Here is a 26,142-nt window from a genome sequence, read left to right as displayed (position 1 = left end):
CACTATAAAAATGTAATTAGAAAAAAAAAAAATAATATACCCTTAGGTCCATTTTTGCATTAGGACAGCAGATTCCTGGCAATAAACACTGATTCTAACTGTAAGTGTTTTGAAAATCTGCAGATGATTATAAGTTGTAAATGGCATTTAAAGCAGTAAAATAAGTGTTTTTGTACTGTAGCAAAATTGTTTATTAAAGCTAAATATTTTTATTCAAATCAAACCTCGTACAGGGAGACATATGTGAATGTACAGTTTATCATTTTTCACACATTTGTTGTCAGAGAACTTTGCAGTGAAACATTTCTCTTTTGAAGAAAAATAATTTACAAAGTGCATGTTTTGTGTCTGTGGAGGTGTACAGAAGAAAGGCACAGTGGTTTTTTTCACTGACATTTCTGCTTTCTTTCTAGGTGCTCTTGTCAGGATTGATTGGTGTTGTCGCTTGGAAACGGCCCCTCTCACTTGTGGTAAGTAACAGCCTAATTATGCCAGGCAGAGATTTTTATATATTTACTTGGACATTTGGACCAGCAAGCAAATTACTGTCAAATGCAAAATCACTGCTGGTATTTATTATTTTTCTCAAGTCTCTATTCTATTTGGAACCAGTTCTTACTGCACTGGTATTCTATGTACACTGTAATTTTGGTGCAGATTTATTAAGCTCGGTGAAGTGATAAAGTGTCTGGTTTTTTATCACTGGCCAATCAGCTTCTACTTGTCATTTTTCAAACCAAGCCTGTAACTTCACAGTTAGGAGCTGTTTGGCCGGTGATAAAAACCAGACACTTTGGGGCAGATGTATTAAGCCAGGTGAAGAGATAAACTGGAGATAAATTGGAAGGAGATAACGCACCAGCCAATCAGATCCCAACTGTCATATTTCAAACACAGCTGATTGGCTGGTGCGTTATCTCTTCCAAGTTATCTCCACTTTATCTCCAGTTTATCTCTTCTCCAGGCTTAATACATCTGCCCCAATATCACTTCCCTGTACTGCAGCCTGTGGTTGGGACAGCTGGGCAGTGCCCAAAAAGCTGGAATGTCCTGCCAGAACCAGGATGGTTGTAAGGTCTGGTAAAATTGGAGGGCTGGTCATATGATAATAAGATATGTACGGGGAAATTTACTAAGATGTGTATTCTACTTCACATGTGATGTTGCTATGGGCAACCAATCAGATCCTGTCTACAATCTTCTAGAGGGCGCTAAATAAATAAGAAGTAGATTCTGATTGGTTGCCCATAGCAACATCACATGTGAAGTAGGATACACATCTTAGTAAATTTCCCCCGTAATCTCTTCTACTATAGTGAAGGTCCCATTTGTCCAGATGTGACTTAGAGAGCAGAAAATGGGACGTATCAGCTAGGAATGGCCATTGGTGGGGTACCCATTGATGGTACCATTGATGGGTAACCTCAATGGTGTGAATCCATCTGCAAGGGAACCACTGACCCACTGATGGACATCCCTGCTTTGCAAAATTGTCATTGCTTGTGCATCATTGATAGTGGGTAACCATCTGGTTCTCTCCCATTGTTGGCAAAAAATATTTAACATTGATCATAGACCATCCATCAAGGTTTTTGGATTATCAATGGTCGATGGCCATCTCTAGTAGCTGCTGACTTCACTTTTGTCCCAGTTCAGTATTTTCTTCAGTCTGCAAATAGCAACTCTATCCCTTGTTCCTGGATTTATCATTTAACTGTTAAAGGTCTACAGTACTTATAACAGCTAATGTGCTGCTTAATGTATGATTCTTTCTTATTGTATTGTGGACTAGCAACAATATACTAGTATACATTTTTATTTTGCTTAAAAAATATTTCTGTAGGGCCTCACAGAGAATATGAATTATAAGAAACATACAGATGGAGCGGGTCTCTTCTTTGCAGGGGATGGTGATGGCGATGCCAGCCGCCATCCCCACCACCCGCCATCTGTATCTGCGAAAGGGGACGCGCACGCACGAGATGTGCGCGCGTCCACTTCCGACGGCTTCCCCCGGGTCCCCGCCGGCTTGTCGGCTTTCACCCGGGGGCCCCACCGCCTCCCCGCACCCCCCCTAACCCTGTCCGTCTCCCTGAAGCGGAGACAGACAGGGTTCCCGTCGCCCCGCCACCCGGAAACTGAGACGCGCGTGAGGGAGCCCGGCTCCATCTGTATAAACCACCCTTCCAATTATTTTATGCATGATTTGGATCACCTTAGAACATCTATAACTTTGTTGCAAGTAGAGATGAGCATGGACCCTGGTATTTTGTCGTTATGATTTCATTGTCATGTCTTGGTTTTGCAAGACTACCCACAGGTGTTTTGGGTCAGAATTCAGATTTTGGATTTCTTGAGAATTTAAAAAAAAAACATGCAAGTTTGCAATCACATACCAAAAACTCTGAATGTTGAGAAAATCTAAACCAGGCCACAGTTTGAATCAAATATCCTCAGGAGAACTGAACTGGATTTGGTTGTTACCTTTTCAAATTACCACTAGCAACTACCTTGCCATCATTTCATTTACAGCAGTGGAGCTGTGTCTAAGACATCAGCTTTCACAGACAAACACAAACATTGTCTCTGTGGTTTATCAGGTTCACCCTTTTGAGACCACCTTTAAATAATACTATACATTTACACTTATCCTCACTGAGAATAAGAAAACCTTTTAAAGCATCTCATACGCTATATACTTATAAAGGAATTGGTACGCACAAACAATCAGTTATGGTGAGATCACGGATCTAACCCCGTGTCCTAGTATATTTAAGTCCCTATTGGACAAAGGTTATAAGAGGGTAACAATCAATATTCAGGAACAATTCTATAATACTAAATATACAATGAATAGGTAATACATAAATGATTTAAACAAACGCAGTGACTATGGAACGTAAGTACAGCTGACATAGTTCAACAAACACACATATATAGATATCAATTACTGTCACAGACGAAGAGATACGATCGCCCGCACTCTCCCCCCAGGATCCTAGGAATGTGCTCTGTAAGATCACATGTGAGACCAGGAACCCAGTGTAGCTCCTTTTAATAGGGAAGGGGTTGGAGGGTCAGTCTTGTTCATTATTGGGTGAGACCAGGAGACCAGGCGTCTTCTCATTGGTTCTTCATTACTTTAGTTTCAGTTGTCCATCTAGAGTTCTTCCTGGCCATGAGGTATAGCTGGATTAAACCAGCCAGATTTGCAGCCCTTTGTTTCTTGGTTGGAGCTGTTTGCACATGTCTTTATACACATACATATATATGTATGGAGTTGTGTATTTAATCGCATTTCTATTAGTTTAAGGAACTTGTGTCTGTGACAGTGGTTACAACAATACTAAACAATAAAGTATGGATGATCATATTCCAATACTTTAGGGAATACATAATGTGCGTATGTCGGGAGTTCCACAATGATTAGATATTATTGCATTACGTCCGTCCTCGGTCGAATAAAGATTCTTTTAATTTAAACTGGATCGACACAAATAGGGTAGTTAAATGGCGTAGAGGGCGTTCGCAATACATTAATAGCATAGAGGTGCAATTTCCAAAATATATATCTATGAATATAGATATCTATATATAGATATAGATAGATCTATCTATCTATCTATATATATATCACAGTTGTGTGGTGAGGGACAGGATTTGCTTCCGTTTGCCAACATATGTTATAATTGGCAGCCACCAACACTGGTTTTGGCTGTTACATTGCCCATAAATAATATAAATTGATCCTGGTCCACCAACCCAAAGTACCCCTTCAAGTGTCCTGAGGCAACCCAGGGTGCCTAAGCTCACATTTTGGGAACCACTGTCATAGGCACAAGGTCAGGCATTGCTGTTTGAATGTAACACTTGCTTGTTTCTGTCCAATCAGCTTTCACCTTAAATACACACCCTCCTTTGAAATTACTGTAACTCTTCCTCAGTGCCAGTCTCCAGTGACTGGGACTGAAGAGTAATCGGGACTTTTTCTCCTCTGCTATATCCCTAAGCAGTAGATGTTTTGAGGAAACAAAGTTGGATTGTATCATTCACTGACATTCTACACTGTATCGTCCACTTTCCAAGGACAATAGGTTGTGATGGAGTAGATAACAAATCACCTGTCATATATTAGACTTTTTTGTATTTATATTAAACTAGAATTGTAGATTTACTGGGTCTTAGGAAAGTTACACAGACACCCATATTAATTTATTTTAATAAAGAAAGTTTTGCTAAATTAATTGTGGTATGGGTTTGCAAATAAAGTCATTGGAGTCACTTGCATGGAAAAGATATAATAAATCAAGTGTGAATTAATTAAAAGCTTGGCTTTTCAGAGGTGACCAGAGCTGTCTTTTAAAGTAGAACAATTACAGAGGGCATGGTTCCGCTGGATTGCACAGACTAATTGCAGTGTAGTGCTGGAGAATGTCTTCCCCATAAGTACCATTCATGAAATGTGAGGGTTGAGTCACCTTTGTCATTAACATAATTTACCATCTTTCTCAGCAGTGAATATTTCCTCAAGACTAATATACTGTAGCAAATCTAGGAGGACCCACAGAGCTCACAATCTTGGTATGTCTAGTAAGCTAGGGTTAAATTACAGTGTAAGTAAATTAAGTGGCTATCACAACAGATATATAATGGAGTTTACTGACTGTCATGTAATACAATAGATTTTTTTTTACATTTTATATTAATTAAAACTACATTTCATTATTACATCTATAGGCCACATATTTTATGCTACCACCCCAATTTACATATACAATATAATAATAAAACAAATGAACATATTATATATTATATCAGTATATCATTAACTTAATTATGGTGGTGGAAGTACATTAGAAAGAAAATGTAATAACAATGCAAGACATTTTGTAGTTCATACACCAGCTTTAGGCCCATCCTTTATACAGTCCACTAATATACAGTGCAAAAACCATCTGTAAAAGCTATTGCTGGCCACACATCAGACCAAATTTACTCCAGCCATCCAACTAGTTGGTTAGATGGAATAAAAACCTGGTACTGGATAGGAGCAAATGTAATTTGTAATGAAGTCATTTGTTTCCCAAATCTGAAAATGGACAACAATTAAACAATTTCACTGAAGGTTTTTGTCCTTTCTCCTGAAGTTTGTGAGCAAATTGCTTATTGGCATTTGCCCCCATACAGTACCAGATTTTCAGTCCAACCAAGCAACTAGTTGGATGGTTGGTTGGTCTGATGTATGACCAGCATATGTGTCCTTATTTACAGTAGTATTGCTGAAGCAGCCCCTTTCAGTGCAACAGGTGATCCAGCGTTAAGGGCCCAATACACTTGTGAGATTTACCATGAAACTTTGTTAAAGATCAGTGAATACTGAATGGGCACAAATACCCTTCTGAATATAGTTTTTTCCCTGACCCTGCCAGATCCCTATTACTGACATCGGCCAAACGCGATTTTGCCACAGGGCTACTGATATGTAATGCGTACACAATAGATTACTTTTTAAACAATATAGACGAAAACAATGGTTTCTGAGTGACATCTTCTGGTACATTTTACAGTGTGTATGCTAAATCACAATGCCAATGCATGTTACTGCTGGTCATTCCTTACTCCACTGATCATTTGAGCATGCAGGAAGATTTGTATGTATTTTTAACAGCAGCATTCTCCTGGATGTGGCATCTGACAATATATTTTGCGTTATTGCTTTGTGTGTATCCGCTAAATTGTTTGTCTGGGACTTTAAGGGAAATAATTGAGGACATTGCATCTTTTGCAAATCATCTAATGTGTACCCAGCTTCAGTTTAATGGTGCAACCCATTAGATACCTAAAGCCTCCACGAGTGAAACAACATAAAATCCAAGTTACAAAAGGCTCAGGTGCGCACTTTATCAAACACCCTAAATCATATTGTACATCAGCCCTTATTTGATAGAACAGCCAATATTCCAGCCAAAAATTAAGCTTTACGTTAAAAATTGGAGGGATGAGTTCTGCTCTGGATATTTTTCTTTTGGGCAGAAGAGATAAATGACTTAAATGCACTCAGTGCCAAGCTAGGAGTGGGAGGGGGGGGGGGGGGGGTATGAGTAATTCCATCATACACCTATCTCATAAAGCACAAGCTAAGCCTGTCTTGGTTTGCCTTTCAATGGATGCAGTAGACATACTGTAGTAAATGGAGATGCTCCTCTACATTATATTTGGCATTGAGCATTAACTATCATCATGTATCAGTCCTCCTTGAAGGTTTATTGATATATACCCAGAAAGTGCACATATTGCATTTTCCTCCCAGAGAGATAGCACACACTGAAGGGAAAATGTCTGTCTCCTCCCGCGTAACGATGTGACCGCTTTGTTGCTCTGTCTTTAGCCAGGCTTGATGCAGAAAGTAACAAATAAAGCATTTGTATTCAAGGCACATCTATTGAATCAGCCTGTTCTTATCTCTTTCATTTTGACTGCAATTGCAATAATACACATAATGCGCTATTCTGACTGGGCTATACCTTCAATAAATATAATATATGTCTTTCTTCTGTGCAGTGGCTTCCACTTGTCTATTTAACAGCAGAGGATCAAAATAGCTTGCGAAATAAAATGCTTTAGAAATGACAGTACTTTTGCTTCCTCATTATATTTACTGTGATTGTCAACTGTATTGTCTGACAGGAAAGAAAAACCCAATATTATTGAACAAAATGGCGAGTTCTGCAAATTATGTTTACCTGCTTTAAGCTTTATATTCTATTGTCCCTGTGTTTAATATAATAGAATTTTGCACTAAGCTAGTCCCATCAGTTTCTAGAGATAATTAATCAGCAGGCACTTTGTGGCTTAGTGATTTCTGATGCTGATAATTGAAGGTGATTGCTGATATGGATATTACGGACAGTGTTTGGTTCATTCTAGAGTTTAAATTTGTACAATAAACTTATATCAGTGGCACCATAAAAGCTTATCCAGTCATTTTCTTGCTTCCCTTGATGAAAGAGACAGGGGGCGGGATGCTCTAACATTTATTGCCCCCCTCCACCGGGCTTCACATTGTTAATGATCACATATGCTCTAACACATGGGTGGGTAACTTTTTTTATGACAAGGGGGGAGATTCTCTAAACTAAAAATGCGGTAAAAACCCTGTTATCAGGGTTTTTACCACATTTTGGGATGCACTAAGCATCCCCGCCGGGTTACCGCGAGGGGGGGCATCGCCAGAAAAATCTGGCGATGCCCCATAGAAGCCTATGTGCTTCTACCGCAACCCTCCGCCGCCCTGCACGATCGACTGCCACCCCGCACGGACCCCCGCCACCCCGCATCGCCCCTCCTCTCACCTGTGTCCAGGCAGCACAGAGCTGTGCTGCCCGGACCTGTGACCTCCTCCTCCCTGCACTGATCCTCTTCCGGGTGCAGGCAGGAGGAAAGCCCAGTGCAGCAGCAGCAGCAGCGCTGGGTAAGGGAGGGGGGATCCGCCGGGTCCCCATGGGACCCGCTGACTCTCACCACAAAGGACAGCTCTTAACGCAAGAGCTGTCCTTTGCCATAATTATCGCATATGTTAGTGCATATGCGATAATTATGAATGCGATGTGCGGCGATAGGGGGCGTAGCTGGGGTGCGGATGTTCCCCCCCCAAGGGCCGTTTCCATGCTTAAAAAAAATCCATCGGGGGCTATCCTAACTTATTGTTCTGCTGCCCGGAGGCTGCCGCTGAATGGGACTCACAGTCTCCAGCTTCTGCAAATGGATTCCTCCTACAGCTCTGCGGTAAGAAGCACATAGGCTTCTGCAGGTAATCGCCAGCTTTTGCTGGCGATTACCTTTTCTGGTTTAGAGCATTTCTGGTTTAGAGCATCCCGCCCAGGGCAAGATGTACTAAGCCATGAAAAGTGATAAAATGGAGAGTAATAAACCAAAAACCAATCAGCTCCTACCTGTCATTTTTTTCAAACACAGCCTGTGGGAGTTGATTGGCTGGTGGTTTATCACTCTCCATTTTTTCACTTTTCAAGCTTAGTACATCTGGTCCTCAGTCATTAATGTCTCCTTTACCCCTGAGTTGTAAACCACATACGTTTGGCACTCGCCACACTATATGAAATCAACTCCACGCCGACGTGGATAGTGGGAGTATGAAAAGGTCAGAGGATGCGTTCCGCCGCCACTCGCCACGCTTCGGGGTGACGTGGAGAGTGGTGGTGTTTTACCATATTAACTACTGAGATTGCATCTCACATCTCACATTTCACGCCACAAAAAGCCATGCGATGCAATGTGCGATGCGATTTCACTATGTTAGCGTACGTAGGAAATCTCGGCACCCTGCTAGGAAACACGTACCCTAGAATCTGATTGGTTGCTGTGGGGAACATCTATACTTCTAAAAACCCACACCTTAGTAAATATACCCCATAGTGTACACCTGTTGGAAGGATTGCAATATTTTTTTTTATTTGAGGTAAACTGCTTAGAAATTACCTTGATTTTATTCTTTCCTGCCCCCATTACTTTGCAAACCCATAGGCTTATTTCATTTGCTTATAGGTTAGAAAAAAAACATGGAATTTGATGGCAGATAAGAACCTTTTGACACATCTAGTCAACCCTAATCTCACGTACATGCACACAATTGTTCACTAGGGTTAACTTTTGTCGGAGCCAATAAGTCTACCAGTATATATATTTTGATTATGGAAGGAAACCCACACAAACACAGGGAGAATATACAAACAGATAAGGCCATGGTGGGAATCAAACCCATGACCTCAGGGCCATGAGACAGTAATGATAACCATTACACCATCCGTGCTTCCCAACTCGCTTTAAACTATTAGCAGCTGGTAAACTTCCACGAAGCTCGCTCGGAACTTCAAATTATATATACACAGGATTGTGAAGAAACTAGTGCTGGAATACACTTTAGAAGCAGGATCCCAATTGTCTATGTTAGTCCTTTGGAGTCAGACTGATCATATGAAATTACATTCTATTTCATGCACACTTGCACGAAAAGGTTTCCGTAGATCTACGAAATAGGTGACTGACTTCAAAAGGATTTTATATTCGAAACACGTTGATCGACTGCAGGAAGAAACGCTATATCACGCCATCTGTGTATTCACACAGATACACTATATAAAGTGTATTCCAGTGCTGGTTTCTTCACTTTATGTCAGTGAATTATGTGGTATGGGTAAAATCCGGAACTGGACAGCACCCCGGATCGCCAGTTCGGACAGGTACCATTCATCCGGTTCGGTAGGTGCCTGTCCGGGGGTGTCCTGTCCGGTGGGGCTGCCTGTGACACCTGTCACTAAGGAGAGGAGGAGGGAGAGAATAAAGCCTTCCTGTATAATCTGGGTATGTTGCAAAAAACGGAACGGTCTGGACCACACGGGGAGGCTGTAATCTCCCCTTCTCCATGTCCCTGGTGAAAGCTCTCAAAGACATGCCCCCAGAAAGCAGAGTTTGATGTCTGGTCCGGTGTTCCGGGGTCTTGTCTGGGTCCAGTTTTTACTTAGTCCCTGAATTATGTGTGTGGCTTTACATTGTCATTTTATTATTGTCATACTGTATGTTTGTTGTTGCTATCGTTATGTGATATGTGTAAAAGTACTGAAAACAGTGAAAAGTCTTGACGGAGAGTGTGGTAGGGAATGAAGAACTGAGAAGTAGCATAACAGTAACAGTAGTATATCACGCATTAGATAAACATATGTATTAGATATAATTACAATAGGAAAAACATGTACTAAATGTACTAAATCCACATTATTGTTAATTTTCTAAAGTGGTCCACTGTCAATTAATACAGGCCATAGGCTCATAGCCATCAGGGTGTATCTGTGCTTATTTAAATCTTGGATAATAAGCCATGCGGTTGGTAAATCTCTAACACGCTAATATTTCAGGGTCTTTAAGAATTTAAAATCCAACCCACTAACATCGGAACTTATACTTATGAGTGGTCACAAATAGATAGATTGATTTATCATCTATTGTAAACCTAATCATTGGCTATCTACTGTGAGACTCCCTAGAAATCAATTTTCAGAGGAGCACCATAAGATATCCAAAATATATAAGGAGATATTTTGCTATACCTTCATCACAAAGAGCAAGCCCATCTGCCTAAGACAAATTGAGGAGGTAGAAGGGTGTCAACTGTTCTTTTGCTCTTTTTTTAAAACATTAAATCTTATCTTGCTCTGCCTAGGGAGACGTACTCACCCAGGCAAGACCTTGCATGTTGTATGTTTTGTATGTGAAAGAGTTTGTGTGTTAATAGTTGGCTCAAATATCTTAACCGAAAATAATAAAAGTGAATTTAAAAAAAAAAAATCATATCATATACAAGTTGTGCCCCAAAAAAAGAGAGAGTCCTTCTCTGTTCTTTCTATGCTACATTACATTACTCTCTAGGGAGCACCTCCTTATAAGACTAAACGGTACGACCGTACCCATTATACTCTTTTTCATTGTGGAACGTTACATTAATCTTTAGTTTTTCTTTGAGTAACTACAGTTAAAACTTGTGCGAGGACAAAAAAAAAAACCCTTCCCCTTTCCCCATACCAAAATAGGAAAAACATGTAAGCTTTCCAACCAAAGGATAGTTGTAGGGTTGAGTATGGGTCATGTTAAGGTGATACTTAAGGGCTAAAATGTTATTATTAGGCCCTGTCATGAAGTCTGACATTCTTAATAATATAACAGAAGTTTGCTCCTCTAAATCTTTGTGATTGAGTATCTTCAATATTTTGGGTGCGGTCGGTGTTGTCTGTTGGCTCACAATCTATTGACCCCTACACTGTGAATACTTTTATGGATCTTCATCACTGCCAGGCAAAGCGGTTGTCATACAAAATAAAAACAGAGCTGTGCAAAATATCTCCTGTCTTACTATGAGACATTCACCATCAACGTGGAATGACTAATGATACCTCATGGCAGTTTTCCAGTGCGCAGAACTTCACAAATCACAATATCTGAAGCCCACAGAGGGGAAACAATAGCAAAAAAACAAAAAAGTTTGCGTGTTGAATATTATATTCTCTTGCTCAGCAAACTTTGCGGTACCTCTATAAATCGTTCTTGATTTTCTAAAAATATAAATGAACTATCTCCAACATTGAAAGCACTGATCTTTATATTATAATAGATATGAATTTAATTTAGAATGTATCATCTGATTTTTCATCTTCCCCTTTCTGGAACACATTATATTAAGTCGCTTTACTTCTGTTTTTTTAGATGTGGTCTCCTTATAGCTCTACAATATGCAGTCTACTCATACCCAACTATTATAATGAATGATCCCCACATTGCAGAATTCCTTGGGTATTGCTCACCCTTCATAACAGTTCATATATCCTATATCTCTTGTCTAAACATAGGTAGCTTCATTTAAAAGAACCACTGGCAATAAAATAGCATTCTTGAAAATGTTGCAATTGAAATGCATTAAATGGAGAGGAATATACAGTGGCAACAAATAGGCCGTTTAGCAAGGATGGCCATTAACCATTTGAGTGCCGACATTTCTATGAGAGATGTGCAAAATATCTACTAAAAATGCCAGCGTTGCTCACATTTGTTATATAAATTCAAATAAAAAATGTTGCGTAAAATAGATTATATTTTCTATATAAGGTAATCATTACAGGTCAATATGATGAACAAAAATGTTTGCTTGGCAATTTTCACACCTATTTTGACAAATTCACTTGGCAAACAAAGGGTAATAAGGTAGCTCTAGTACGAATCGACACTCAACTTCTATGTTATGATCTGCCACAATACGGGAAAGTGAATGTAAGCAGAGAGCTAAAGATGGAGCCGCTCTCTTCAGAGCGGCTTCTGGTCCGTAATCACCACCCCGCGCCACAGAATAAGGCGTGCGTGTGCCGGAGATGCTCGCGCGTATCATTCCCGGCAATGGATGTGCGAGCGTGCAAGACACTCGCGTGTCCATGATGGCTATCGTGCCATCCGCCAGATCCAGGCGGCTGGCGATGCACCAGCATTGGTTGGGCTGGCCACATCTGTACTAGGCTCTGGTAGAATCTTCTAAGATGCCTATTAGTTATCTGTCAGTTTGCTCATCATCTTTATGCAATTATAATAATATATGTCTGGCTACGATGGCGGGATCCAGTAGAACTCACCACAAACAGGGTGTCTCCTGTGTCTTTAGGGACAGCGAAGGTGCTGAAGGTGACTGATGCAGTATCTGATATGTGTGTCCTGTGGGATGTTGGGTACGCCTGATGCCCTCAGATCTTCTCCTCAGTGGCAGTAATAGACAAGAGTTTCTTGGACCAATTAACAGCTAAAGGGCTTGTGCGATTAGAATTTTAGTTAATTGGACGGTGGGAGGAGTGGGCAGTTTAAAAAGTATTAATATATGCTGCTTCCCCATTTTTTTTTTCCCTGATCCTCAGGTTCCCTCCGACCTGTACAGGTCCCCCTCTGTCATCGGGCCTGGGCATATGCACACTGACTGTGACTTTCATTGGCAATACAGTTTCTGTCTTCTCTTCCAGCCCCATTGTCAGTAGCAATGTCAATAACTGCACCCTTTCTTATACCACTTATTATTAAAGAGACTCTAGTACAAAAACAAGAGCCATGATGGGCATACTCAAATCAGTCCATGGTGAATGGGTGATTCTGGATTCACAATTATTAAAATGTCTTCAGTACTAAGATTGCCTACTATCACTTTTTCCATATGTTGAATACTTGTTTACATGTAATACTGTATTATATTATAAATGCATAGTCATCCAGTTATTCTGCAACTTTGGAATTATTCTCCAACATACATTATTAAGGAATATTATTAAGGTATTCAATTTTAGGAACTTTGCTATGAAAACATTATCTCATTTATCTTCTAATCATAAATAATGACATTATCATAACATTTTATTAACTGGCAGTTTCTAAGTTATTGTGACCATATTTTCTTTAAGAAAAATTAAATACATCTAGTTTGAACCCACCTTGACCAGACACAGAGTGGGTAATGTAATTCTATGCTGCCATGGCTACATGCTGCATCTTCAGACAATCAGTTTCTGCCTTTTGTCTCCTGCTGCAGACAGTACAATCCCTTATCTGGTCCCTGTATAAGCTCAGCTGGGTCCATAACCATAATATGCTTTATTTATGGATATCATCTAGAAGCATTCTGTGCATTGCAGATTACAGAATAGGGAAGATGATGTGAACAGCAGAAGAGCAAGTTTGTTTGTATAAAAAAAATCTATATTTGTTAGATAAGTAAATAATTCAATATGTGAGAGTATTGGTTAACTCTTGGTACATTCTGTTTTGCAAACTGCTTTCTATATCTGACGCTAAGAACTATCAGCTAATTCCTAAAAGTTTTTTTTTTTTTGTTATGGGATTTACAAAACAACATTTCGGAAGCACAGAGTGAGAAATAGAGCATTAAACAGGAGACCATGGAAGTGAGTTTACCCTGCGGTTAATAACCCATATGGTTAATAACCCATTCAATTAGTGGGAATTACCGCATGTGTTACTGCACAGAGGTGGACATTTCCTTGCAGCCTAAAGGCCCAGGGGCGTAACTATAGCACCGCAGCCCCCGCGACCGCAGGGGGGGGGGGGCCCTGTGCATGTGCGGGCGCCGGGGGCTGCAGTGCTATAGTTACACCCTGCTGCCCCGCCGCCATCCCCCGCAGTCGTTACCTGTCAGTGTCTTCTTCAGTACGCGCTGGTCCCGGCTCCCTTCTTCTGCTGTGAGGAACACAACAAAATGTCCGCCCCAATGTAGCAGACAGTTCTCTGAAACTGTCTGCTGCATGGGGGCGGACATTTTGTGATGGTCCTCATAGCAGAAGAAGGGAGCCGGGACCAGCGCGTACTGAGGGTAGGTAAGACTGCGGGTTTTGGGGGGGATTGCATGGGCGGCGAGGCGGGGGTTGGTGCGGCGGGGCGGGCGAGGGTTGGTGCGGCAGTGCGGGCGGGGGTTGGTGCGGCGGGGCGGGCGAGGGTTGGTGCGGCGGTGCGGGCGGGGGTTGGTGCGGCGGGGTGCGTGGGTGGGCGCCCTCCCTTTAACGGCGGGGGGGCGCCCAAAAGCTAGTTACGCCACTGTAAAGGCCCATACACACTAGTCGATTTTCAGCTGAAAGCAGCTCACTTTTTGCAGTTTCTCAGCACAAAGCCACCTAGTGTGTATGTGGTCCGGTGGTGAGCACTGATGCGTGCTCCCGCATCATCGCCGGGTGCCGCCGTTCGTTGGCCTGTTTGACAGGACAAGTAAACGGCTTTCCAACACCTCCCACCGCAACACCTCCCCCGTATTACAGATAAAATGTCTTTTTTATCAACACATTAATTCATCCACTGCCCGTAATTACTTAATGATGTAAACAAAAATGTCAGTTAATGGATTTATTGAAAGTAACTATGAGGTTATGTGAACTTATTTTGCCAGTCTGCTCCAATAAGCCTTAAACTGGGTACACATAGGCTCTATCATCCATATACCATTCTGACAAGGATTAGAATGATAGGTCATACACATTTTATAGTGTGAACCCCCACTTCATCATTCCATTAAGCATGATTCACGATCAATGTGGTGTAATAACATGTAGCATGTAATATATATAGCTGGGGTAGCCAACCCTAGTCCTCGAGAGCTACCAACAGTGCATGTTTTGCAGGTCTCCTCACAGAATCACAAGTGAGCTAATTAGCTCCATCTGTGGCTCTTTTAAAATGTGTCAGTGATTAATGAGTGCAGCTGTGCAGCAGCTAGGTTGTCTGGAAAATGTGAACTGTTGGTAGCTCTCGAGGGCTAGGGTTGGCTACCACTGATCTATGGCAATAGTCAGCTGGCCCCTCAAGTAATGTAAGCATCAATTACACATGAACATGGCATTGATTCCAAACTTAACCCTTTCAGTACCAAGTGAAGTTGACAAAATAGGTTTGAAATTGCCCAAGCAAACATTTTTATTCATCATAATAATCTGTAATGTTTACCATACATAGGAAATATATTTTTTTTTCTTTAACACAACATCATTTATTTGATTTTATATAACAAATGTGAGCGACGTTGGCATTTTCAGCAAATATGTTGATCATCTCTCACAGAGGTGTTGGCACTCAAAGGGTTAAGGATAGTAGTCAATGTCAATGCCATCTGTTTCACTGACACCTGGATCTCCAGATTCTTCATGAACAGTGCTAGCATAGTGCTGATTAAAGTCACCGTCCTCAATGCAGAAAATCTGAGGAAAGACTCAAGTTATCTGTATCCTGTTGCTCAGAGAAACTTAGCAGGGACTCACAGGAACAAGTATCATAATTGTTCACCATAATATTAACAGTGTTCATTGTCTAATATGTAGTTCTTCAGTCATTAAAGACATTGATTGCTTAAGCTGAATATCAGATGATATGATGCTTACTTTCTACCTAGGACATAAGGTGACGGCACGCTTTGTCAGCATGAATGATGAAACTCAATAAAAATAAATAACATTTTTAATTGACTGGTGGCACTGAATATAATGTAGCCATTTTCCAATTGATGTGCAGATCATTTCACTAGTAAGGGGCCTACATGGCAGCCTCCTGATTATCCCTTCAGTGTTGTCATTGATGTCTTCTGACCTTACAACCCCGTGGAACAGTGAGCTGTCAGCATACTGATCAGTGACATTGCTGTGGGTCTCCCACGCTGGTGTAAAAATAAAGCAAAAGGTTATTCAACATACTGGCAACAGTATATCTTTCATCTCCAAAACTGATGTATTTAACTGGGCACCTCTAGTAAACACAGAACAGTGAGTTCTAAATTGTACATAGACTTGTGAGTTTGTCATTATGTCAACCAGCCATGTTATTTGGGGAAAGAATCAGCAAACCAATTTGATGAATTTAACAGTTTTTTTTTACAATTATTTTAGATGTAAATTAAGTCAGAATACTAGTGACCTTTCTCTCATGCATTATTATATAGATGCCCTGCCTTGTAGTTCAGACACGTGACATGTATTAAATACCACAGTTTAGGCAGCATATGCCAGCATCTCCCGCTATAGCATAATACACTCGCTCCCTTCTGAAAAGAAAAGATTAAAGAAAATAATTGGTGCTTCTCTGTGATCGTGACATGCATTCACATCCCACAGTGCCTTTCAATCCTGTCATTTTTAGATTGCATTAGTGTGAGATAGGCATAGTATTTCCCTTATCTACAGTACATACTCATTTCTACACCTTATCATTGATAATTATTGACTAGTCAAAAGCAGGCTTCCCTACATGCCGGGAGGCTTGAGAAAACCGGGTCTGCCTACTGGCCACCCGGGAAGGTGCTGCTACCTGCGGCAATTTAGCCCCTCCCCCTCTCAGCATACCCACGATTTGCAGTAATTTAATCAGCGGGGAAGGTGGGTGCGGGGGTCTCCACATGTTACATCTGCTTCATCTGCAGTGAACATGGTTTTGCCCATTTTGAGAACAATTTTGTACTGCAATCAGATCTGAATAAGGGCTAATGTCTATATTGGTCTCTACTGTGGCGTAACACGTATAAGCTGATGTACTGTGATGTAATGTGTATAAGTAGCTCAGCTGTTGTGTAACATGTATAAGCAGCTCTAATGTGGTGTAATGTGTGTGTAAGAGGCTCTACTATGCCATTATGTCTATAAAGGGCTCTACTCTGGTGTATGTGTATAAGAGGGTATACTGTGGCATAATGTGTATATGGGTCTCTACTGTGGCATAATGTGTACAGTATATTAGACTCTACTATGGTGTAACATGTATAAGGAGCTCTGCTGTTTGGCATAACATGAATAAAGGGTACCACTGTGTTGCATAATTACTGTACTACACTATTGTGCAGTGTTTTGTGATTTCCCTCATGTATTCCCCAAGCACTGTCCTTGTTTTGAATATGGGGAATGGGTGCTAATTCGCTCTCTAGAACATTACACCAAAATGTCTAATGACAGCTCTGATCTTTGTAGTGTATATTTTGCACTGCTATTTTATGTTAATGCTTCAGTAGTATGTACTTGTCAATGTATATTTTTCATCCATCTTTATGCAGATGACTAAATTGCCCACTGTGTTTCTGTCAGTAGCTGTATTATCACTTGCACCCACCCCATGCTGGGCGTAAAAGATCTAACAGAAACATCTATGTCCACACATTTCAAGAAAACATGGATATCAGTCTACACACCCAACACGATACCACTCACGAGGGGTCTTTCCCATGCAAGTTGCCCATTTGCCATCCTACACTTTCCTCTGCTATCAATGCATAGGATGGCGCATGACCAGTGTGTGATTGCTTTTTGTGCTACATGCAGAGTTTGCAGATATCTGGAAGATCGATCTACATTTGGACTTGCGTCTGACTGAAAGTAAGGCCTGATATGCGTAAAGAAAAGAGATAAAAAAATATATAAAGAGAAGGAATTATCCTAAGATAAGGGCAGAGGCTGGTGGTGGCTGACTGTGCAGATTTGTATGGTGACACTGGGTAATAATTGAATGCTTTTTCTAAGAGTTCCAATGTTTAGGAACTTTGTATGAGAAGAATTGTCTACCCAGATCGGGACTTCCTTTAGGATGCAAAGGTTTCCTGACTCTTAACAGATAAGAAAAAGACCTGATTTGACAATTTGTTGACAACCTGGGGAATCAGACCACCAAGCCAGTAAGTAAATGGGTTATCCTACTTTAGGTCAACAAATAGCTGACAACGCTGCTTGACAGGTGGAGATGAAAAGGAAAAGCAGGGCATAGCTTTGCAGGCAGTGTCCTATCTATGAATGGACCATCTACAGGCGAAGATGAAAGTGATTTAGTAATAGGCAAAGCCTGAGAGCAGGAAATCATGTACTGCAGCTACTGTAGTCTGACTAAGGAGCTGCATCATAGGGACTGATTCCTATTTGAACTTTAATATTCTTTGACTCAGAGGATGTGGGAAAATATGGTAATGCACAGCCACTGGGATTGGTATAGAGATATCCACGGGAGCCTTCGCAGCTGCCCTCAACTGCAGTATCAATGCAGATCCAGGAAACTCAGACTGTCCGTCATAACTGAGATGCTGGAGACAGTAGGGGCTGGTACATGCCCCTAGAAACAGACCAACCATAGTTTTGACACACAATTTCCATTACCTCCCACAAAACCTACGCTCCCTGTCAATCACTTACGAATGGTTCCTGACAATGAGCGTAATCGCAACATTGGTTTTGCGCGGACCACCGATAATCACTCAATTGCAAATATATAGGCAAAACTTATGACTGTGAATCAAGCCCATAATGTAGGTAGTTGTGTATGCATTGAATAATGGGTAAATCTCACCATTACATTTGTATAAAACTGGCAGCGGTGTCTCTTACTGCTTGGACACCTATAAAAGGGGATATAGCTTCACTTGATATGGGAATGGCTTCACAGGTCAGTTTTATGATAGCTTAAAAGGGGCATGGCTGAGAAGGAATGGGCATGGTTATGCTTTTTTGACCCTCATTTCCATCACTTGGGGAGCGGGGGGGGGGAGTAGGGAGTGAAATGCGGACTGCCTCCTGGTGACTGCATTACCGGCTTCTACAGTGACAGGAGCTGGGTGCTGTATGTAATGTTAAAGAGTGGGGCGGCGCTTATCTGTTCGCTAGGCTGTGAGTATACGCAGGTCTGAATCAGGCCCATTATTTCATCCCATCCCTGATGCACCACAAATTTATAATTTTACCTTGGTGACAGGACTGCAATTAGAAATATAGCCATGCTCATCCTTGACACAATAAGGCCGCTCGTGTGTGTTTGGCACGTCAAAGTCACACCCGTGGTGTGGAAATGCCATGCTACAACATTGCTGCTCAATGTTTTTCTATGAGCCACAGGAGCGAATTAGATGCACAGGTGTGGGAACACCAATTGCTAGGTACAGGTATGTTGCACATGGTGATTGGCATGGCAACAATGAACATGGCTACTGTACTGTATATCAATTTAACTATGTAACTATTGCTTAATCAAGTAAAACATGGCCATTATCACTGCAATATGATGTTCTTTGAAAATTCTGCATTATCTGGCTTACTAAATATTAGACTTATCCTGGTCAGCAATGATGTTCTTATTATATGAACAACCCCATTGGTCAGATTTACAAGCTAAAGAAATTGCTGTCTGGATATTTGATAAGATGTGAAAGACTGCATTATTTCACCAGCACTATCAGTTACATACTGTAACAATGCCAACACATTCCAATCCTGGGTGCAGGGCTACTGCAGAGTCCATGTGGTCTGGCTGCCTGTATGGAATCTGCTAAAAATGGCACGCCAAAAATGGCTGTTGCCTTGGAGGAAACTGATGCCAGAGGTCCTACTGAAACCCTAGTGTCTGTCAGGGAAGAGCAGTGCAAATAGCAATATCGGAAGTGCCGGATTCACGGGAACTAAAAGTTTTGGGTTATGATACTGTGGACCTGGGCGCTTCAGATAGGTTCAGCCTTTGGTATATGTATTTTTCTAGTTAAGTCACTCAGCACTGTAATATGATATGAGATCGCTATATTCCCCATACATATCTGTAGCCTGTAGCCTCTTTTCAGAGAGTGACCTTTGTAATGTCAACAGTACTTAGACATCCCTTCTACTTTCTTAGTTTGCAGCTCCAGACACCCTATTTGACCGATTTGGTCTAAGATCTGAATAAATTACAGTCACAACTTCAACAATCAGGTTGCTTGTAGACAGCAGGCCAAATAATTGAAGGAGATGACCAGCGTTTCTGATTCCTGTCATGTCTTTATGGTAATTGACACATCACAGGAAGCCCTATGTAATATGCTCAACAGTCATACACAAAACTTTTGGGTCGATTCTGATACATTCGTTATGGGCCAAATTCGTCCCCGTCCCCAATGGCCGGGTTTGCGCATGCACAAATCCCGGGAGCGAACGGCTTTGGCGAGTCTGACACTTGCCGAGCTGTTCGCCCCATAGTGAGAGGGAAGAGGGAGGCAGGGGCCTGGAGCAGGAGAATGCCCAGTGTTTTATGGACGTCCCCATAAAAATGCTGGGCATTCCCTTGTGAACACAGGCGTGGCGATGCCTGCTCGGGGCCATCGGCTGACATCACATGACCTCAGCACCAGCCTCGTATTCAGAGTACAGCTTTGAAATGAAAAGTCAGTCCAGACTGATTTTTCATTACGAGCGGAGAAAAAATAATTTGATGGTGAGCATGCACATTGATGGTGTTAGCGTACAAATCCCCTCGAATGCTAGTGAGGGGATTTGCACTCTGTGTGTGTGTGTGGGGGGGGCTCTTACATTTGGCCGGGCAGCATGTCGTGGTTACTTGTTCCCTAGGCTGTGAACTTACCCAGTCAAGAAATATGTCTGCTTTGTAATTAGACGTTCTCTGCCCGGTAAAAAGTGTTTGGCCTAACATTAGCCAAAAACAGGTGCCAGTAGGGAGCTGACTGAGCTGGAGAAACCCACTGTACACTTCTCTTTTGCAAATGAACAAAAATTGGATTTTTGTTTGCAATTTATTTCAGTTTTTCTTTCATTTTTGTTTTACTAATAAAATGTGGCATCCCAAGGTTATTGCTAGTTCTGCTTTTCCTAGTTTTATCGATGTAATTGTTTAAAAACATTCAACTTCTAACTTCTTTGGTTTACTATTACAGTTTTATTTGCGTCTGAGAGGCTAATATTTAAAATTTATTATATAATCTCATGCTGTTTAGCTCAGTTTATTACATTGTTTTCTACATTTGTACTCAGGCATTTGGTTCTGGGAATTAATTACACAAAGCAAAGGAAAAACCATGAACTTGTATTCTAGTGCAATGAATGATGCTCTATGTTTCCATCTCATTTTAATGTTCTCATTTTGCATAGTGTAGTATACTGTAGTTAATAATAACTGCTTTTGCAGATGTGTATATGTTATCAAGAGCGTAAAAATGTTTTCTTTCGAGCTAATATATGGAAGGCTGACATGCAGGTGACATTAACAGAAATAACCATGTGTTACAACAGTTCTTTGAAGTGGATGGACTCCAGCAGGAGAAGATCACACCGGGTCCCACTTCTGTTAGCTAAGAAAAGAACACAAATACCCCTTTAACACATGACTTGGACCTCAGACACTAAAACACAGGTTTTAGGTGGGATTCAGTTCGCACCTGAATCTTCAGTGACCCGAGTCTTACATCTAGCAGTGGATGCATGGAGAAGATGTCATATCCAAGCCCTACTATCTCGCCAGTAAGCCCCTTTTAGCCATGACTTGGGTCACCATGGTCCCGGGAATAATCTTGGTATTGAGCAGGGTCGCATACCAAGGACATCTGACCCAGGTTGGGTCTGTTCATCAATAGCCGATACGTGGGTGAAACCACAAGCCCCAGCAAACCTGGGTCCAAAGAAATGTGTGAAAGGGGTGTAAGGCTACAGTGGGCAGAGGCTCAATAAAACTGGATAGCTCAAAATTGTAAACATGTCCGATCTGTTTATCTAGCGTATGGATTTGGAATATAAAATATAGATACAATGGTCCATACTGGTTGTAGTGATGTCATCTCCCTTCCATCTTTCCTGCAGAGATAGATACTGGAAGAGGGCTTCTGGGAGATGCAGCTCTCCCTGCTGGGGATGACACACAACATACAGTAGGTCACACACCATACAGAGATTCTATAGCAGGGATGGGGCTACAATGATGTGATTCAGCACAAATCTCATCATCGGGCCCACTCAGATCTTCAGGCAAAAAAAGAAAAGAAAAGTGGCGCTGGTTTGATGAAGAGATCATACAATATTTAATAACAATTAAAAAACATGACATGAAATAACACAACAATGGGTTAAAAATGGTTATATATTGATAACTCTGGACCGGAGGCTGAAAGATTGGGACCAATGAAAAGTTTGTCTTAGCAGGTTGGGGGTGCAACTAATTAGTAAGGTGAGAATGCCCACTGGGCTGATAGTTACCACTGGTGGTTATGATTTGTCCAGTCCCGAATGCAAGGTTGCAGAGATATCCTCAGATGAATGCGACAATAGGGCCACAATGGCAAAAACTCAATGATGTTAAGGGGCTAGATTTTGAATGAGCCACGAGTTTCTTGCATCGCTAGAGGCTCCAATCTCAGGGATGGTAGGGAGCAGGTGTCCTCAGGGTTGGTTAGGTTTGTGAGACCAGGTGGTCAATAATTTCAGAAAGAGAATGTCCAACCTTGATTCCTGCAAATGGTGTGAACCAGCATGGTAGCAGAAATGGTGATCAGCAATTTGTTTGAGTAATTGCTAAGGTGTCCTCTACGTGAGGAAAGTGGGCGACCAGGAGTACTGAGGGGTCCAGACGGTGGAAGTCAGGTGGGGGTCAGCTAATCCGGTCCAGGATAAACCACTAACGTGTTTCGCTGCTTGGAAAGGTGCAGCTTTATCAAAGGTGGAGTAGGTACTGTTCACCATGGGGTTTATATACCCATACATAAGTGATTGAAACATAACACCTGTGTCAAATAATCAATATACATAAAAAAATATATAAAAAATTGGTATCGCCAGAAGGCAAACAACAGCACTTATTATTTCACAATTAATGCATACCAGCATTAAACATTTAGTATTCTAGCAGGAGAAAGGCGAGTAGCCAATCGGCTGGAGATAGCATGGCATAAGCATAGAATTGTTGGGTTGTTCCCATAGTGACCGGCAATCCGTCCAATAGCTTGTCTGGATTGTCCGGTCACGTGATCAGTGGCGGAACTACCCAGGGTGCAGGGGGTGCAGCTGCTATGGGGCCCGGCGGCTGGGGGGCCCCATGGACAGCAAGCACTCCCCTGCCTTTTCCTGCGCTGGCTCTGAGCTGGTGAAGACCCAGCAGGGAACAGCACTGCCGTCGGCACCTCCTGTATCTCCCCTCCCCCCAGCACCTGTGAGGGGGAGAAGCAGCTGCCTGCGCCTCCCATGTCCTGTCTCCGGCTCTCCGCACACCCAGCGCATGTGAGCGGGGGAGAGACCTGGCAGTGGCGGTTAAACTGCAGCACTTCCCGGGATCCGGGACCCCCCCATAGTGTGTAAGGTCTCCCCCGCTGCACATGTGAGCAACGGGGGAGACCCAGCAGAGAGCAGCACCTGACGGCGATTCCTGTCTGCCCCCCCAGCACGTGTGAGGAGGAGACCAAGCAGGGAGCAGTGGCTGCCTGTGTCTATTCTTCACCCACCCAGTGCATGTGAGCAAGAGAGACCCAGCGCAGGGAACAGCAGGGTCTCTCCCCCCCTCCTCCAGCGGGAGATCCAGGGAAATGGCACTTGCCTTGCCTGCACCCTGGTGTATGAGTGGCAATCCCAGCGAGGCCTAGATCCATTGAATGAAGGTGAATACATGCTTGGTGAGTGGGGATGTCTTGTCCCTATTGTCCTGTGCTTTTTCCTAATGTCCCCTCCTATCTCTAATGTCCTGTCCTATCCCTATTGTCATCCTAATTGTCCTGTCTCTATTGTCCTGTCTCTATTGTCCTGTCAATATTGTCCTGTCCCTATTGTCCTGAGCTTATGTGTAATGTCCTATCCTGTCTCTGTTGTGCTCTCCCTATTGTCCTGATCTTATGTCTGATGTCCTGTGCTTATACCTAATATACCTTCTACCAAATCATACCCATCCCCTTTGCTATTCTGACCAACACCCCCCCCCCCCCACCGCCCTCATTTTGGTAAAGTGCTGGGGGGCCCTTCCAAAATTTTACTATGGGGCTCACAATGGTGTAGTTACACCTCTGCACGTAATATTACGTTGTCAGCATACTACTGAACCCGGAAGTCTCGGTGTCCGGCGTACGCTGCACGCCTCGTTCTGGCAGTGTCAGTCGGGTCGCTTTGTTGTGAAGTTTGCGTTCCGGGTCTCGCTCTGGTCAAATGTTAGAGTGAGAATCCAATAATACACTTGTTCCCCAAATGGAGCTTATGAAAATTTCCAATATTTAAGTAATTATAGGGAGAAAAATCTTCATTATGGCATATGGGTATTAATCCCATATAGAAACTTATGTGGAGTTTTATTTCATAGATGTCACGCATACTAATCATTATGTCATGAAGGTCAGGTGGTTTGTTTAGTTAGCCCAATATAAATACAGTGTAGGTTTGTTAGAGGGTTTTCATGGAAACCACTGCAACTATAATGTGTAATATAAATCACCAGTGATAATATAGCTTATAATTATGATATATTCAAATAACATAAAGAAGAATAGATCTGTAAGCGGGTGGAGTGTACATCTAGCGTCAGGAAAGCATATGTGTCTTTCCAGACAATGGTTTGTATTTTTCCCCAAAAATGTGTTGAATCTCTGATGTACGACCTTAAAGAATAGACACGTGTCTGAAGAAAAAAATCAACATAAAATGACAAATTAGAGGTGAGGGAGTTAATATCGGAAATGATAGGGCGACCTGGGGGTGCAGTGAGGGACTTGTGTATTTTTGGAAGGTGATAATAAATGGGTGTGAGGGGGTGCTAGATCTATATAGTGTCTACAGCACCCTTAATCAGTAATCTCACAATTCAATAAAAGTATATGAATAAATACACCCGTGGTTGTTCTTTTTGAAAGAAGCTTTTCTTTTTATTTTCAATACACATGACCAGTGCCCAACGCGTTTTGTCTCTTAGAGACTTCATCAGGGGTTCATGATCTTTAAATTATATTGAAACCTTTCTGGGTCCAAAGATGAAAGAGTCACAATTCAATAAATGGAACAGTGTTTTAGAGTCCAATTGGAGCACCTCTGGTGGATGGTTGGAATGGAAGAAGCCTTCTTATGATCTCAAAATTGTGATACTTATATACCCTGGTAAGGGATTGTATTTATATCAAACTTGGGTTGGAAACCTAGTGGGTAGATTCTGGTGATAATCCAAAGTCCAGTGGTGTTAAACACTCAGAAAGACCAGATGTATTCCCTGTGACTGAGGGACATGTGTTAACCTTGGGATCCAGTCTGCAAGTGATCAACGAAACACGTTGGGTACTGATCACGTGTATTGAAAATAAAAAGAAAAAAGATCAACCACAAGTGTATTTATTCATATACTTTTATTGAATTGTGAGATGGACATTACAGATTAAGGGCGCTGTAGACACTATTGGTGGTGTGAATTGGTGTTTTCGGTCCCAACTAGTAGGGGATCGAGTGTCAACAGCGACCACCTAAATCTGTATTTTAGTAGCGCAATTTTAGAGATTTTCTTGTGTTTTTTGAATATATATATATATATATAAAATCACATCCACAGTAGATCAATCTTGTCTACCCAGTTCACCTATCCAGTTTTATATCAGACCTATTGCTATGCTTGCTTGTTTTTCCATTTTTTAGTAATGCCTGCTTCATAAATACTTAAGGCCTCATAAACGGGGCCATAACCAATCTTTATTTGGCAAGTGCTGGACAAACAGCTGCAGTGGGCAGGAGGTAGCAAGCTATATTTGAACTTGGCACCAGCAGCAAACCAATCATTTCTCATGGACGGACATCCAATAGGAAGCAGCCACGATGAACCAACTGTGTCTCTCAGCATCATATTTTTGCCCACTTGATATCTGACATCAGACACAACCATGTGGAGCCTTAGGTTCGGTGGTGGCCATTAATAGAAGAAGAAAATAGAAAAAATCAGGTGTACAGCTCAGTTAGAAGAGGCCAAAAGATAACGCTGCTGAGGAGAAAAGTTAAGCAGAGAGTGCTACAGGTGGTGAAAAGCAAAGAACTACATGAGTTCCCCACTATATCCTCTCCTAGCTTACTGCTTAGCTTACTGGTGGCCTTTGCCATCAGTAAATGACCATCTCCCCACTCTAGACCATCAGGTGCCAAGTATTAGGACTGTGGGTGCATTCAGACCTATAGGTGCCCATACACGTACCAATTACCCGGTACTTTTTGTGCTAAAATAGCATCGCATCGCATGCACAATGCATGCACAACGCATGCACAACAATGCTATTTTAGCACAAAAAGTACCAGGTAATTGGTACGTGTATGGGCACCTTAAGATCTGTGCGGT

The 26,142-nt window shown here is 41.9% G+C and overlaps 1 protein-coding gene across 1 annotated transcript in view; it reads left to right on the top strand.

Moving 5' to 3' along the window:
• ENTREP2 (endosomal transmembrane epsin interactor 2) overlaps positions 1-26,142 on the top strand; it is a 703,761-nt gene that overhangs the window by 256,960 nt on the left and 420,659 nt on the right. Inside the window, exon 2 of the mRNA XM_083183776.1 lies at positions 414-470. Coding sequence (XP_083039902.1) covers positions 414-470 — 57 coding nt within the window. The remainder of the gene's footprint in view (positions 1-413; positions 471-26,142) is intronic.

Source organism: Crinia signifera, chromosome 4 (assembly GCF_055691185.1).
Source record: "Crinia signifera chromosome 4, ASM5569118v1, whole genome shotgun sequence".
NCBI classification, from domain to species: domain Eukaryota; kingdom Metazoa; phylum Chordata; class Amphibia; order Anura; family Myobatrachidae; genus Crinia; species Crinia signifera.
Note: the sequence above shows the minus strand (reverse complement) of the source record. Positions and strands in the feature narration are given on the sequence as shown.